Here is a 15,887-nt window from a genome sequence, read left to right on the forward strand (position 1 = left end):
GCTCATGGGCCGTGCTCTTGCAGGTCAGTAACCAGGAAAATTCACAGAAATGCTCTTTTCTCCAGAAACTTCAGAAATGAGCAGGTCTGAGCCTTTTGTGTGCCACCCCACTGATAGAGGCGGGGTGAGTTACCATCCTGGCATCCAGGACAGGTTACCTGAGTCCCTTGGGGCTTTTTTTGGGGGGAAAAAAAAACAAAACAAAACAAAACAAAAAAACAGTTGCCTAGGATGGAGTAATGGTGTATGTGGACACAAGGCTGCTGGGAGCGGAGTGCTGTCAGGAATTTCCTTGTGGCATGGAAGAAAGGAGGAGCTCGGGCAGAGCAGAGACCCCAGCGAGAGCTGCAGAAAGCAAAGTTGAACCCTGAAGATTAACCCCATGGGTCTGGAGGGACTGTGCAAAGCCAAAAGAGCAGCCTTTCATGTAGTGACCGAGTGAACTCCTGTGGCTTCAACCTCAGAAACGGCTTTGTTTAACCACAAAAGGAAAGGGGAGGCTGCAGGGGGGTGGGGGTCTCTGCTCAGGCTCTTCAGTTCATCACCAGCTGCCTTTCAGGGAGTGGAGTCACTTCTTGCTCCAGCTCATTAACATCTGGAAAAGAAAAAAGGGTGCAGTAAGTAGTTTCCCAACATACCAGGAGGGTCTCATCCTGTTCTTGAGCTGTGTGACATGCTGCTCTCCAGGCCCTGGGCACCTGCCTGCCCGTACCTTTATTTTTGCTGGCTCTGCCAAGAGAAACAGTTGTGGTGGTATCAGCCTGAGGGTGTCTCTAGCCAAGCCTCTCCTTAGTCCTGCCTTCATGCTGCCAGCACAGGGCAAAATGTGGGGCTTTCTGGGGTGCGTGTTTGTCTTGTGGAAGCTGGTTGTTCACTGTCTGTGTGTGGGTGCTGCTCCGAGACCCAGGGCAGATCAGGGCAGAGGCAGGCAGATGTGTCGTGAGAAATGGTTTCTGCTCCACCTGGTCTCTTCCTTCGTTGCAATGGTCAGGTCTGCAACAAACCGGCAGTTGCACACAGAGCATTTCACCTCTGATGAAGCTCCAGCAAAGAGGGGTTTTTTTTGTCCTGTGGGAAGCAATGATTCAGCTCCCAAGGATCATGCAAGCTCGGGTAGTGCCAGACATGCTTAGCATGGAAATCGCAGTTAAACATGGAGTCAGCTACCTCCTTGGGGAGGTCTGGCTCTCCTTGGAGGGTTTTCTGCTGCCAGATGTCTTCATGTCTGCAATTGCAGGTATTTGCAAGTAGCCCAAGGATTCAGAGAGAAGCAGAATCCTGTTTGCTGTGTGGTTTTCTTCATGTATCTTACTTAAGAAAAGATAAGGCATGAGGATATTTTTTTTCCTAATCTCAGATGACTGTAAAAACCTCTTCTCTTCTACCTTGTGTTGGTTGCACCTAAGTTTGCAGACGGGCCAAGTTAACAAGTCAGAAAATGACCTGAGGAGGTAACTGAGGGGTTGGTGGTTACGAAGTCTTGTGGAGGGACTGAGCCCTCTTGTTGGGGCAGTGCTGATGCCACAGCACGTCCCTTGGCGCTGGCATTGTCCTCTGCAGTTGTGTGATGTGGCTTGGAAGGGCAGGCCTACAGGTCACAGCTGCACACTTTGGGTGCAAACACTTAAATCCAGGTAATTGCATCTGGCCTTCAGGATAATCTCAGTATAGATCTGTGCCTCTCCCCACCCTCCCCACCATAGCCTGGCTGAGTTCTGGACTAGTTGTAGAAATCCTGCTTTCCTGAGGGTGCCACTTTACTACGGCTTGCTTAGAGATGAGGTTTTCTCCTACTCCATGTGATCCCCTTGCTCCCATCCCTGGTACCCACTGCTGCCTGTGCCCAGGCTGCCCTGCCTGCACCCGTGCTGCCAGGCTCCGCATCTAAGGAACCCTCTGGATCAGCTTTTCTGTGGGAAGACTGCTGTACTTCTCTCTAATATTGACTGTCTCTCTTTCTCGTTTCCCTTCTTAGATCTACAATGAGAACAGAAACCTGTTTGAAGTTAAGGAGAATGTACCCAGGAAACTGGTGGAGAAGGTCGCAGGAGACATCGAGAGCCTCTTGGCCAAGAAAGTCCGTGCTTTAAAGGTAAGATGACTGGCCTGTGTGCTGATCCTTTGTCCGATATGTTGAGTTTAAAGCAGCGGGTTGATGCTGGCATAGTGTTATGATCTCAGCTTCAAAGTAATTTCTGTGGTTGTGTGGCCTTTTCTGGGAACTGCATCCTGCAGTTGCACAGGTTCATATGGAGTATGTCTGGGGTGTGAGGTGAGGACGTATCATGTGAGGATCTGCTATAGGTATCTTCCTGCTTTTTATCTCCTCCCTCTGTCATGCGAACACCTGAAGGTGCTGCCATAAGAATACAAGTGACAGCAAAAGCCTGGCAGCAAATTTAACCAAATCATTTAACTGGGGGTGTGGTGAACAGGAGCAAAGGTGCTGCGGTGTCCCTGCAATAGCTCGTGGAAGTGTTTCAGACAAGTCAGGGTTTTTTCCTGTTTAGGAGAGGATGCACTGAAATGTTCATGCTGGTGCCTGGCACTTGAATCCTGTGCTTGACTGCGTGTGTGAGTTGCCCTCGTGGGTGCCTGCGTACGTTTCCAATTATCGTCCTATTTTGTAGCACTCCTTTTAAAATGAATTCATTTTATCTGTAGTGGAGTGAGTAAAACTCAGCGGTGGCTGTAACGAGGTGGCAGCAAGGCCGTGTTCTGCTACAGTGTTCTCTGCTTCCGGGGCAGAGACAAGTAATTGCCTCCCTGGAGAGATGGAGACACCCTCTCTGCTGCAGAGGGGTATGGGAGCTATGTAAGAGTGTCACTTCCAGGAGCTGTAGCATCCTCTCACATACCTGACTGTAGTGAGCAGGGTGAAGTTGTGTAATGGACATCTGGCAGTACGGCCAACTGGGCATGCCTTGCAGCTTGATTAACTAGAAGTGCTTTTGTGGGGCAGTAGACAAGGGGAAGGCTCAGAGCAGGTAGCACAGCTGTTGTGTCCGCATAGGGACTATGGCCAAAAAGACTTGGTCACCCTTCAACCTGATTGGCAGGAATGGGAGCACAGGAAAAAGTACCATGGTGAGGGAAAAGGTGTTGCAATAACTGAGGTGTAACTAAGGCAGTGAGAGTTTGGAAGTGACATGTCTCCATAGCTGGGTAAGAAGTAGCTCAGACAAGGCATGCAGAAGGAATCACAAGACACCCATGTAGGCTAGGGGAGTTTCAAGACCTGATAGGATCTGAGTCAAGTGTGGTTGAAGACCGGCTTGACTGACAGGGTGGCATGGGGTTGTCCACAGTAACTGACAAATACGGTAACGGTAGGGATATGGGTGAAGAAGATTGTTGTGTGTTCAGTTCTTGAGTTTGGGAGGTAAAGATCAAGCCTACTTGGGAATCACACCAAGTGTTTTAGCTTGAATGGAAGGAGCTGAAGTGGGACTAAAGAGGTGGACATTGTCACCACTGCATTTGGGTTTGCAGAAGTGAAGAACAGGGATACCGGTTCTTTTCTTAACATGAGCTTACGTCCCTCTGTTTGCATAGTTTGTGTGCATGCATAAGCATATATCATCTATCAAACATTCCAAAGATGCGGTCCATCTGTAGATGCTGGAGGAAGACATGGGTGACAGAAGTTAATTGCACACTTGATATGCACCTGGACAACGCGTGGCTCCCGTGGGATGCGCAGGGCAGTAACGCTGGGTTAGACGGCAAGACTGTGCTGGGTGGTTTCCACGGTGCCATTTGAATTTCAGCTGATCAGTCAGTGTGTTTTGTCTTACCCTTTGCTCTGACTCACACAGGCTTTCGAGAGTTTGTGCACCTTCTGGTGCTAGGTCAGTTGTTCATCTTCCAATTTGACTTCCTTTTTGTTGTTTTTTTGGGCAGGAGTGGTTGGTGCGCTGTTAAGGCTTTGCCTGATGCCAGACCCGATGCAGAGGAATGATTCTGGCAGCACTGGTTAGATAATGAGCACTTGGTGCTGGTTTATTGTAGTGGAAACAATGATCCGTTGACTGAATTAGTCCCTTCAAGAGGGCTCCTTCAGAGCGCGGTCGCCGGATGAAGCAGTCTCTTACATCCAGCTTGCATGTAAATTCTTGGCATCTTGGATTGGTGGTACTGACAGCAAAATCTGGAAATGGGGAAGTTGATGAGAGGAGGAGAAATTGGATCTTCTGAATTTCTTCCACGTTGTGCTAAGCTCCTTCAAAGCAGCGGGGCTCCCACAGCTTCTTCAACTCTCCAGCCTGTGTTTTCTTCTGTCTCAACTCTCCCCTTAGTTGAATCATCTCTCCTGGAGTCATTTCCTCCCCTTCTCTCATGACTCACGAGAGTGATGATGACTTCTTGAAATGTGTTTTTCAGCGTCTGAGTCAGGTGGGACTCCATGTGTCAGCGAGGGCAGGTGAGGAGGGAGAAATGGATCCTCTCCTTGTATGAATTGCCACGTCACTCGTACTCACTCTACTGAAAAGATGCCTCCCTGTCTCCTTTGCTGCAGGAGAGAGGAGGGATATTGCCTGTGCTTTGGTGAGACTTTGTAGGAAGGTGCTAGCTAGCCTTTGGGCACACTCGATGGGCATACGCTTCGAGTGCCATTCTGATTAGGTGGTGATTCAGTCCAGCCATCAAAGAGCCTATTTTCCCCTTTTTCAAAGTGAAAATATTAATGCCTCTTTATTAAAGTTAAACTGTGTGCAGAGCACTTATCAATAATACATAGTTTCTTACCTTGTGTGTTGCATTTCTAAGCAGCAGAAATCAAGCACAAGGAAACCAAACTCGTCCATCTGGCCCTGACAGCCATGGTGCTGCACCGTGGCACAGGTCTGGCACTAGCAGGACACTCTGATTTCCCACGTGCTTTTTGGAGGAGTGCTGGAGCCAGGGGTGTGTAGCAAAGAGGGTAATTTCTTCCTAAAATAACAGTCATCTAGAAGGGACTGGTTATTTGGATGCTGTCGCTCCCTTTTTGTTCCAGACCATCATATCTGGTGACAGTCTCATCATGGCACAGAAAAATTCCTAGGAAGATCTTTTTGCAATCCCCACCTGTTCCAGGTGGCACTAGAGCAGAGCATCTACAGCTGGGTCCTGGGGGACTTTTACCCCATGTCCCACACAGCTGGCCTCTATTTGTCGTGGATTTGCCCTTTTCCCCAGCATCCTCCAGTGTCCTTTCTCCATGATGATTTCATGGCTTCAAGCCTACCCTCACAGTCTCCTTTGGGCTCGATAGCTCCAGCTGCCTTTTATTGCCAGCTTTTAGCAGGAGGAGAGGTAGAAGAGATGGTCTTCAATACCAAAAGTACAGCTACTCTCCTTTGAAATGGAAGTAAAAGATATTGCTAAGGTGGAGTAACTCCTGAAGGAGACGACATTAAATGTACGCAGCGTATTGCGTTGTGGGGAAGTTCTACGGATCTCGCTACAGGTGAGGTGTAAGGAAACAGTAGGTATCTTCCCAACTGGGTAGAAGTTTAAGGGGCTGCTCTTGTCCACGCTCATGAGCGTGCCCTTGTTAGGGCTAAGAAAGACATCTTCCTTCATGTGCGGAAAGGAACGAGGTGGCAGGTTGCCAAATGATTACAAATCCCTGTTGTGTTTCCCTTGTGCTGGGAATCATAGCTGGCTGGCTTGTGGATCGACATCGTCTGAGACTAGAATTCAACAGGTTGTTGTTTGCCAAATACATTCTTTTGCCAATTTTGTTTTTAACTTAAATTTCCCATCTCTTCTTTGATCTCTCGGTGTGTTTGGACCCCTCCTTGCCTTTGTGTGTGTCCAGAGAGATGTGTACCTACAGGCTAGGGCTTCTTTGGTGAGCTTGTTTAGGAGATCAGCTGTTGGAGTTTGCTGCTGGTGGAGCACTGAGCAAGCCGGGGCAAAGCCATCACCTGGGGGTGGGCACGGGGCGGCTGCTGGCTCTGGATTTCCAAAGCTGAGGGGCATTTTTCTCTCTTCCCCTTTCTTTTCTTCTCTTGGTGTAGCCTGTCTAGGATTCCCCATTTCACCCATAGTGGTGAGACCTTCCCTTCCTCTAAAGCCTCAGTGGCTGTGTTTGGTGAGGTTGGTGAAGGTGAGCCAGTTCTCTGTAGAAAGGAAAGGAAGCAGCAAAGATAAAAGGCACTGGAAAGAGCCTCCCTTGCCATCAAATCCAGCCCCTTGCCTTCTCCATGTGCCCAGAACACAAGGACATGTCTTCTTCCCTTCCCTGTGCTGTTTGCTGTTCCCGCTTGGTCCTCTGCCTGCAGACCCGGGCTGCTTCTTCCTGCCACGCCGTGTCCCTGGATGCCCCAGCCCTGTCTGCTGCTTGTGGCCACCAAGGAGCTGTCGGCAGCCCAGGCCTGCTTCCTCACTTGTGCTGGCGATGCCAAACAGCATGGATCAAAGCGAGAGGGTGGCGGGGGCCTGCTGGGGTGATGAAGGGCTTTGGAAAGCGTTGGTGCAAGCAGCTGAGGGGTTACTGCATCATTTTTGCTCCACAAGCCCGATGCCTCAGGAAATTCTTCTATTGCCACAAAAGCATCTCTGCAGTAAAATGGGGGGGGGGGAACAAGAGGAGGTCATTGCTTGTGGTGCAGGACCTAGGAGGGTACTCACCCCGCTCTACGGACACCCCAGATCTGTTTCTTTTATAGCACTAGGTGAAGTGCATCAGCCATGCCTCCGAGTCTGTCCTTTCCTGAAGCTTCGCAGACTGGAGGAGAAGGGAGTTGTAATTGGATGGAGGAGGAGGCTGAGAGATGGGAATTTTAGATCCTAGGGTATGTTTTAGGCTTGTTTCTGCTTTTTATACAGCTCTTGCGAAGGCTGCTTTTGGATGCCGACTGCTTCATCCTTCACATATTTAACCACAGACAATTTGCTTTGCCTCCTGTGAGCGGCACATCCCACAGTTTACTGAGTGGGTTATGCCCTGAAGTGAGCTATTTACACACCATGACCAGCCTAACGACTGCTGTCTGTGCTGGTGGCCTTCCCCCATCTCTAAAAAGAGACCTCCCTATCCATGAAACACGGTACGAGTGTCTGCGGGCTCTGGCATTACCCCCATGAGATGCTGGTGGCATGGTTGGGTCGGTATTTTTTCCAAAGAGCTGTTTTAGTTTTGCATATTGTACATCACTAGCAAAATCTTTTGGCCTAAGATGAAGTTCATTATATTTCTGATGGACCTTAGCTGTGTGCAGTAAGTGTCGAATACGACGCATTGAGCAGACGTGCAGCAAAGTGGCATTTCATGTCTCAGAATTTATAGTATGTCTGTGACATATATATGTGTGTATGTTACATATATGAGTGTGTATGTAGTAGGTTCGGTGCACCTCGCATGACTGGTGATGAGAGAAATAACAGCACTTACCAGTAGTTAAGAGAAAAGTTTGTGGTGTTTGTTTTTTCTGTTGTTGTGGAATTTAACTGCATATTTTTGTTGCTACGTATTTAGCTCCAGTGTGGGACGAGCATTTGGGGGAAAGGAGGGATTTGGTAGGAGGGTTCAAGGCTCCTGTTCCTTCAGCTAAGGTGGAGGAGCTCACAATATATTTCACTGAAGACTTTCAGATTTTCCTGTAATAAGAGTGGGAAAACCTACACTTGGCATTAGGCATTTTCTTTTGGCAGAAAAATGAATACAAAGGACAAGACTGGGGATTTTCTGTGTTTTGAAAGCATCCTGCAGGGATGTCTGGCTGGGTTTCTTGTGGCTACAAAGCTCGGATGAACATGGCTCTAAGAGTTTGTGGTGTTCCCATGTTCCTTTGCCTTGGATCCTAAGGGAAGGTGGCTGGAAGAGCTGGGATTTGTTGCATGATGAAGATGGTTGATCTGGAGATGAGTAAGGCTTGGGTTTTCTTACTGAAATTACTTAAGCAATTTCCTCAGTTTTGTCTCCAATTTCCAACCCCCGCCCTCAGTTTTGGGTGTTCCCACTTACTGGCATTTTTTTCTTGCATGTTCCTTCTGATGTGATGGTGCAGTTAGTACTTGGCCATGCTTTAGGATACTCTGATGGAGGGCGAGGTGGGAGTTCGGTGCATTACCACGAAGTACTTCCCAAGCCAGCTTCTCGGGGGCGAGAGCTGGTCAGCGGCGGCATCGTGGGAGGTAGGAGCTCAGGCCAGTTGTGCTTTTAGTCCCGGTTGAACACTCGGTGCATTACTGTTCAGCTGGGACAAGTTCCAAGCTCCATTTACGTCTGGCACAAGCGTATATCAAGAGTGCAGAGGGGATTTAATTGGACAGGTTTATCTGTTTAACAATTCTGATAGCCCTGAGATTTCCCTTGCAGGTATGTGGTGAACAGAGTCTTTATCAGCTCTTCTGCTCCCTGACAGGGGCAACGAAAGGTTTCACTTGTCTAAAGAGCTGCAAAAATTGGCATGCAGCAAAGCATCTCTCAGCCCAGTTCAGAGCATCTCCCCACTCCCTCGTCTCTCGGTGGCAGAGGCACTGACCTCTGTCACGGTGTGGGCTGGTAGGAAAGCGGCAGTGCGAGCATGGTGGCTTTCTCTTCCCTTCTTCGCTGTTGGGGGTGTTGATGTCCTCTGGTCTTGGTGGCATGTGGTCTCAGGGCAGGCAGCAAAGGGGGTCAGCATTCAGCTGAAGCAGCCCTGGCGCTGAACTGGATTTCTCCTCTGCTGCTGGCAGCACAAGGTCCCGCTGCCCTGCTGAGCTGTCTGAAGCAAGCTCTTCCAGGCACTCGTTGGCCAAGTTGTTGGCATGTTTAACCTGTGGGGTTCCAGGACAAGAGAGAGACCCTCCTGCGCTGCAGGGCATCAGGGGCTCGGGTTGGGTGGCAGCATGTGGTGCTGCACACACGGCCCGGGTGGGTATTCCTGCTGCAGTGTGATACAGCCCTGCATTTTACCTGATGGGGGACTTCTGGGCATGCCAGAAGGCCACCAGTGGTCACACGCTGGCCTGCTGGGTCCCAGACCAATGTCCAAGCTAAGGGACATGTTACCTGTGTCACCTGGGCAGCAAAATGGGGGAGGAAGGAGGGAATAAACATAGTTCAGGTGAGCTCAGATACAGCCTGTGGTTTTGGTGGGATGTGGGGCTTCATTGCCCCGTGCACACCCGCCCTGTTCCAGCCGCACGGCCACGGGCAGGAGCTCTTGCATTCGTGGAGGAAGGACCACAGCGAACATCAACCTTGTGCACGCAGAAGTGCAAAACAAAGGTATGACCTCTGCGCTTTGTTAATTCATAGGGACAAATCCATCCCTCTTCCCGCTTCTTTGCTAATTGCTGGTTGGTGGCTTTTGTTTTTAATTCTATTTTTAATTTGTTCCTGATCAAATCCTGGCTGACTGTCCCCATGTGTTTATTTATTTATTTATTCGTGTATGTGTGTGTGTGTCTTCTCCTGCCTCACGATTGTTCTTGCGCTGGACCTGCTCCAGTAATCCAATTTGAATCCAATCTCCCAGGTCTGGAATTCTAATTTACAGATTGCAGAGGGGAGCCGAACAATGCCCGCACACCAGGATGGGGCTTTATTGTCTAATCTAATCAGGGACAATCAGATGATTGTAACAAGTCTATCAAAACTGTATTGGGCCGGTTTGCTGAGCGATGTAACCAGCTTTCTTAATAGCACTAACGTGATTTAGGGCTTCCTGCACTTTCATGCAGATTATGTTGAACGTTTCCCTTTCTTCTCCCATGAACGCTTGGCAGCAGCCCAGCCTGGCGGGCTTTACGTCTTGGTGAGCTGCTTGGTGCGCTTGGCGGCCCTGAGGGCGCAGGGGCTCCTGCCTCCCCTGGCACCGCTCCTGGGACCATCCTGTTTGGGGGCACCCCTGCAAGGTACAGGCTCAGTATTGCAAATGCGTCTGGAGTCAGGGGTGGGGGAGTGATAAGCAACGGTCCTGACCTGTTAAAATATTCAGTACGTCTCCATCTCGGGTCTCTAGCCCTGTACGCGTGCTGTCAGCCTTCAGGCACCACGGGCTTGTGTGGCTGCTGGCAAAGAACAGATGAAGAAACCTTTGTCCTCTCTTGCCCTTGGCAGATTAAGGCTTTGTTTCTGGGTATTTGCTTTAAGATGTTTGGATGTTTGCAGTTCAGAGAAGAGACTTCTTTGGGGTTTTTTGGGATGCCCTACCAGGGCCTGGAGCAAAAGCAGAGGCAAAACCAGTTCTGCAAACAAGCTGATGTCTTTAGTATAGCTCTCCAACCCGGAGTGGAGTTTTCTTACTTTTCCTGTGCAAATACATAGTTTCCTGACTTTCCCCTTCCCAAAAACTGAAATATTGCTCTGGTCCCTTACCCTGGCAGCCAGCTATCAGCCAGGAGGTGAGCTTATGCTGGTTCTCACGCTCCAGGTCCGTACCACTTAGCTCTGTACCTGGTGCCTTTGCCCAGGGATTTATTGTAGGGTTATGGATTCCTCCCTGCCCCAAAGCATCTTCCCCTTGGCAGGCGCTGTGTGCTGCACTCACCCCTGAGACAGGCATGTCGAGGGGAGCTGCAGCGTGTCACCAGCCCCTGCGTTGTGTCCAGGGCTGAGGTGCGTGTTCTCAGGTCACGCAGCAGCGCTGGGAGCTTTGGCTGGGCTTTTAGCCTGAGCAAAGCTTGCCCTCGCGCCCGCTCTGTGAGCGCTGCCAGGCTGGTTTGCATGCACGGGGAGGAAGACTATGAACTCCCTGTAATGGGAGCTAACCTTCCTTTGAGGGTTTAATCGTTGTGCATGCCTTGTCTTTCTGTGCTCTGGAGGAGCACAGTGTGAGGAACCCAGAGACCTCTGAGACCAAGTGAAGAAAAGGATGAAATAGTCCTTAAAGGGTGTTTTACTTCCCTTCCTAAAACTGTGTTGTGTATTTGACAGCAGTTTGCATGTTGTTTTTCAGTTTTTCCTGGTTTCTGCAGTGCAGGAGCAGTGCTCTTAGCAGAGATGGAGGTAACTAAAGCCATTAGCGTTGTCAAGGGATTTGCGGCAGTTGTAGTTCTTGGCTGTCTCAAAGCTCAGATCCATCAGCTTGGTCCTTACCCTCTCGAGCTCCCGAGGCCTCTCAGGACTGCCTTATGCCATCACTAAGGGGATGCGTTTGGCGATCGTTGAAAAGGTAAAAGGTGATGAGTAAGACTTACTGGTCTATCTGTATAGATGGAGATAGATACTAAAATGGTGAGTGATGCTATAGAGGAGGGGGGCTCTGAGGGAATTGGTGCTAGGGAAGAGAATTGCCATTTAATTCTTTATAAAACAACCTTTAAACATGCAATCATGCAATGACAGCAAAATAAAAGAAACCGTGTCACTGAAAAAGGGATTTATTTGAATTTCCTTGGTTAGTTTTGGCGTGAGAAAATGCGTTTCCCTGGCAGTTTGGTAGCTAGAGTCGCTTCTGCGCCCTGCCCTACGGCTTTGTAATCTGTGCATGGTGGGAGAGGGCGAGGGCAGCAGTTTTATCTCCCCGGCGTTGCCTGTAGTTTTGCAGGGAGTGTGTACCTCTGCGCTTATGGATCTGCTCTCCGTCCCTGGGAGTTTGGCCCCTGCCCTCTGTGCTGCTGTACATCCTTGAAGATCTCTCTGAAGCCCGAGATCTTGGGCAAAACAGGCTCCCACCAATTTATTCTCGTTTCATGGTTTTTTCCCCTGAATGTTTGAAATGCATCATTGGTGTGGAAGGCTCTTATATTGAATGGGAATAACGGACCTCAGAAGAAAAACTGAATCATTTTAAATTCAATTCAGGTAGAATGAGGATTTTTTTTTAAGGGTTTCATCCCCTAGTTGAACTAAAAATCAATTATTTGTATAGCTCTGTTTATAGACAAGTAGCGAAGTTAAAGACTAATGATTGAGGGGGTGGAGGCTTGGTCCTGCAGGTTAATGGACTTGCATAAAGCTTTTTTGTCTCAAAAGCTCTCTTCAAATCCCACCTTCTTTTCCTAAAGAAAGTGGATTTGACAAGTCTCGTTTCTGCAGCCCGCGAAACGCAAACCAGCTTTGACACAGTTCACCTCGGTAGGTCTCTGCACGGGAGTCCTGTGACTATGACTAGCCAGGGATAGCTGCAGGTGAGGAGCAGGAGGCTAGCGTGAAGATGGCTCGCGTAGTAAACATTGAGCTTGGCTCTGGGCAAGGGGTGCTGTGCTGTTATACGCGAGCCGGCACGCGAGCATGCTCTCTGGTAGCGTGGTATCTGGCAGGGACCGTGCTTTCTGTTCCACGGAGCTTTGCTTTGCGTCTGCTGTAGCTTTAACGACATGAGCCTGAAACCCGTCAGCATCCAGCCCTATCCCATAGCAAGGAGCTGTTATATATTTCCAGAGCAGCTGACGTCCATTAAATGTTTGAGTGACACTACAACAATGCGTAAAATATCTGTGATAAGGATCTAGCAAATCTTAATAAAAAAAAAGGGTGACAAGAATGTAAATTGCACATACAATTGTGATAAAGAGCCGGAGATAACATTAAAGAGATTGTATCAATTTAATGCAAGTTTAGTGCCAAAGCCTGTGATCTGCTCTTTAAAGAGGAGTTGTTGGGAGCCCGTGGTATTCCAGCAGACAGTGCTCAAATCGTCCTGGTCCTCTGGAGCAGCCGTTCCTGCAGCCAGCATGCTGCATGGAAGCTGTCTGCTTGCAGGGGATTAATGAAAACCTTTCCTGCCACTATAATAAAAACATCATTCCTTGGAAACATGAAGTGCCCCTCTGCCTGCTGGCCTTTGGGTCCCTCAAAATGCAATTAAAAAGCAGCTTAATACAGCCATGTGATGAGAAATCTGTCAGCGTTCACAGGCACGATCTGAAGAGAAAGCAAGATGAAACAGATGCGAACAAAAATATTTAACCACGCGCCTGCCTGCCTGCCTGGTGGTGGTGTGGAGCAGCTGGCTGAACTGGAACGTGCGGGGCTGGAACTGGGTTAGCTGGGGGAGCTGGCAGCGGGCACGGAGCTGGGCTGCAGCAGCCCCTGCAAGGGCAGGGGAGCTCATCCGTAACCCAGCCTGGGCTTTGCGTGTCTCTGCTTGCCAGCGCCTGCCAGAGTCACCTGTGTTCTGGGCTGGTGTTTCTGCTTTCCGTCCATGCCTTCTGTCCCTCCTCTGCTGTTTCAGATGTGCCACCTCCCTGGAAGTGGCCAAAGAGCGTGGTGGTAAAGGCTGTTGGAAGTCCCCTTCCAGGCTGGATGGAAGTGGCAACTCTAGTTTGCTGTGCAGGGCTGCTGGCTGTAGGTCGGTATTTGTGCCTGACAAAATGTCTTCCCAAAACTTTAAGCATAATAATGGGAATTAAAGTTCATTTTAAATGGTGGCAGGTTTTTTTGTGCAGGCATGAAAATTAAAAAAAAAAAATTCCTTTACGTAAAGCTGGTAATTCCTTAACAAGTGGGGGATTATACGGGCTGGGACTGAACAACCCTTCCAGACTGGGATGCTAGCCCAGGGCTCCCATGAGTGCTGGCAGTGCTGCGTGTCTGTGGCTGGTCACCTGGCTTCAACGCTGCGAAATGCACGGTCGTCTTTGGCCGTCCTGTGTTTGCCTTTTGTGTGCTGCTACTTGTAAGAGGTGCGAGTTGAAATCCCACCTGAGCTCTACACAAAGAGCTGCTGTGGCGACAACAGCTTTACTGGAGCTGTGCTGGGAGCAGTGTTTCATGGTGCGCGCCAGTAGATGGCACAGCTTTTATATCACGTAATTATATAGGGAGAAAGCGCCCGTCTGTGCCGTTCCTATTGCTAATCTTAACCGTGCCTTGCTCTCCGCTCGCACAAAAGAAGAAGTCTCCACTGATATGCCTGTAATTGAGGAAGTCAGATAAGATTATGGGAGAAGATGTTGAGCTTTGCAGCATTGGGGGGTGGTGGGAAACCATGATGGGGAAGAGGGGCGAGCAAACCGGGCCCTTGGATGAGCATGGAAGCAGATAACAAGCTTCAAGGTGGTGGTAGTTTGGCTTCCCATGCACAGTACAGCCAGTGATTAATTCCCTTAGGACAGATATATTTGGCAGCCCCAGCTTTACGCATGGGGAAACTGAGGCCTGGAGAGATCATACTTTGTCTTCGATACACCCGGGAACAAGAGCCCTTCTTGCTAATTAAGTTCTGGGACGTTTAGCTACAAGGTGCCCTTCACGCATGGTTGCTACAATAACATCTCCCTAGAGCACAAAGCTCCTTCTCTCTGCTCTGCTTGGGTTTGGCACTATTGTTCTCTGGCCAGTTCGGGATTGAACGTGAAATCTTTTAGCAGAAAATGTGAAAAGCGCCCTTCTGGAAGAGTAAGAATTGAATGCATCCTTAAATCTTCTCCCTGCATGGTGCTGCCCAGCTGTTTTGCACTTCCCCTAAGCCAAAGCAGAGCTCTGGCCCGTTCAGGCTTGGCGTGTGGAGCTTGCTGAACGGTGGCCGCTGGAGTCGGGAGGGTTGCTCAGGTGCAGCAGGACAGCTGTGAAATGGAGAGGTAGGCTGCTCGTCCCTCCGCACCCCTGTCCTGGGAGATGTACAGAGACCCCAACATTAGAAGCAATCTTTCTTCCTACCTTCTGAGGAACTTCTTTTCATGGCTGAAATTGATTCTTGGAAGTGGATGGAAAGGATATATCCCAAATCTTGAGGGCCTGGAGGGCGTGTGGAATATAAAACAGAGCATATGTATGTGCTGCTGTAAATAGAGTTGTCACTCTGAAAGAAATGGGGTTTCTAGTGCTTGTCAGATCACTTTAAAACCATTTTTATTACTAGATTACATTCTAAGATAAAGTTTATTGTAGCAAAAAAGAGGGAAGGTGTAGGTTTGACTGCAGATTTGGAAACACACTTAAAAACTATGAAGAGTCTTTGAGCCTTAGCTGAGGGCAGACTGCCCGCTTCGGGTTTTTCCTCCAGGGCATCTCCTGCCCAGCTGAGCTGAAGGACAATTTCTTGATTTCAGTGCAAACTCTCCCCTAGCACATCCCCTTTTATAACCAAGCAATGGCGTGCCATGTGGATATTGGCACAGAAGCTCCAGCTCACGAGTTTGTCCCTGGAAGGGTGTCTGTCCCAGCTGGGAGTCCTGGCGAACACCCTGTTCGCTGAGTGTGGCTTTAAAACCACTGCCGTAAGGATTTCATGTCAAAACTGAGGATCGATGGTGGCACATGTTGACTTTCTTCTTTCCCTTCCTCTCCCCCATGAGCATTGCTCCTTAAACACTTTGCTCTGGTTATATCCTTTGTCTGAGCTCTTACTTTAGTGCTAAGTCTGCAAGCAAAAGAAAATACTGGGTAGGTGCCAACTCTTTTCTTAGCTCTTCCTTTCAGATACCAGTAGCATCCCTTTTTCTAACCCAACCCCTTCCATCTTTTCCTCCCAGTTTTACCTAGTGATATTTGTCTGCCTTTGATATGATCAGTAAAAAAGTTGTTCTCCATTGCCTCAGCTGTTCGTTTGATGCAGCACGCCAGAGAAAACAGCATCTCCTTCTCCCACCTCTCTTGGACTTCAGAGTTGTTTCACATCTACCTGCTCCATCTACCACCCTAGTTTAGATAGCCACAAAGCACCTCACAGACCAGATGCTGGAAGAAGCAGTTGCTTTGCAAGCGCTATCCGAGCGCTGCAGCCCCCTGCGCTGCGCAGAGCGAGCGTGGTGCGGAGGTGCAAACAGAAGAGCGATCTGCGACTGGGGAGGGATGTTTGGATGCAGCAAACCTCCTGCTTCCAAACCAGCTTGTGGGTTTGGTCAGAACTTGGCTTTTTTGAATGTTGCACAAATATTTGAAAGTCACTCAGTATCTGGAGTGGCGAGAAGAAAGTCAGCTGGATTTAACCCTTAGACTTGCACAGAGCCGTGTTTACAATAACCTCTGGCCTCTAAAGAACCAGGTTTATTCTTCATACAGACTCATGCAGGTAGTCTCC

General features: G+C 49.2%; 1 protein-coding gene across 1 annotated transcript in view; it reads left to right on the forward strand.

Moving 5' to 3' along the window:
- The window catches only part of CACNA2D2 (calcium voltage-gated channel auxiliary subunit alpha2delta 2), a 197,674-nt gene that overhangs the window by 59,845 nt on the left and 121,942 nt on the right, over positions 1-15,887 (forward strand). The window contains 1 exon segment of the mRNA XM_068409717.1: positions 1,976-2,092. Coding sequence (XP_068265818.1) covers positions 1,976-2,092 — 117 coding nt within the window.

The sequence above is a fragment of the Nyctibius grandis genome, chromosome 10 (genome assembly GCF_013368605.1).
Source record: "Nyctibius grandis isolate bNycGra1 chromosome 10, bNycGra1.pri, whole genome shotgun sequence".
NCBI lineage: Eukaryota > Metazoa > Chordata > Aves > Nyctibiiformes > Nyctibiidae > Nyctibius > Nyctibius grandis.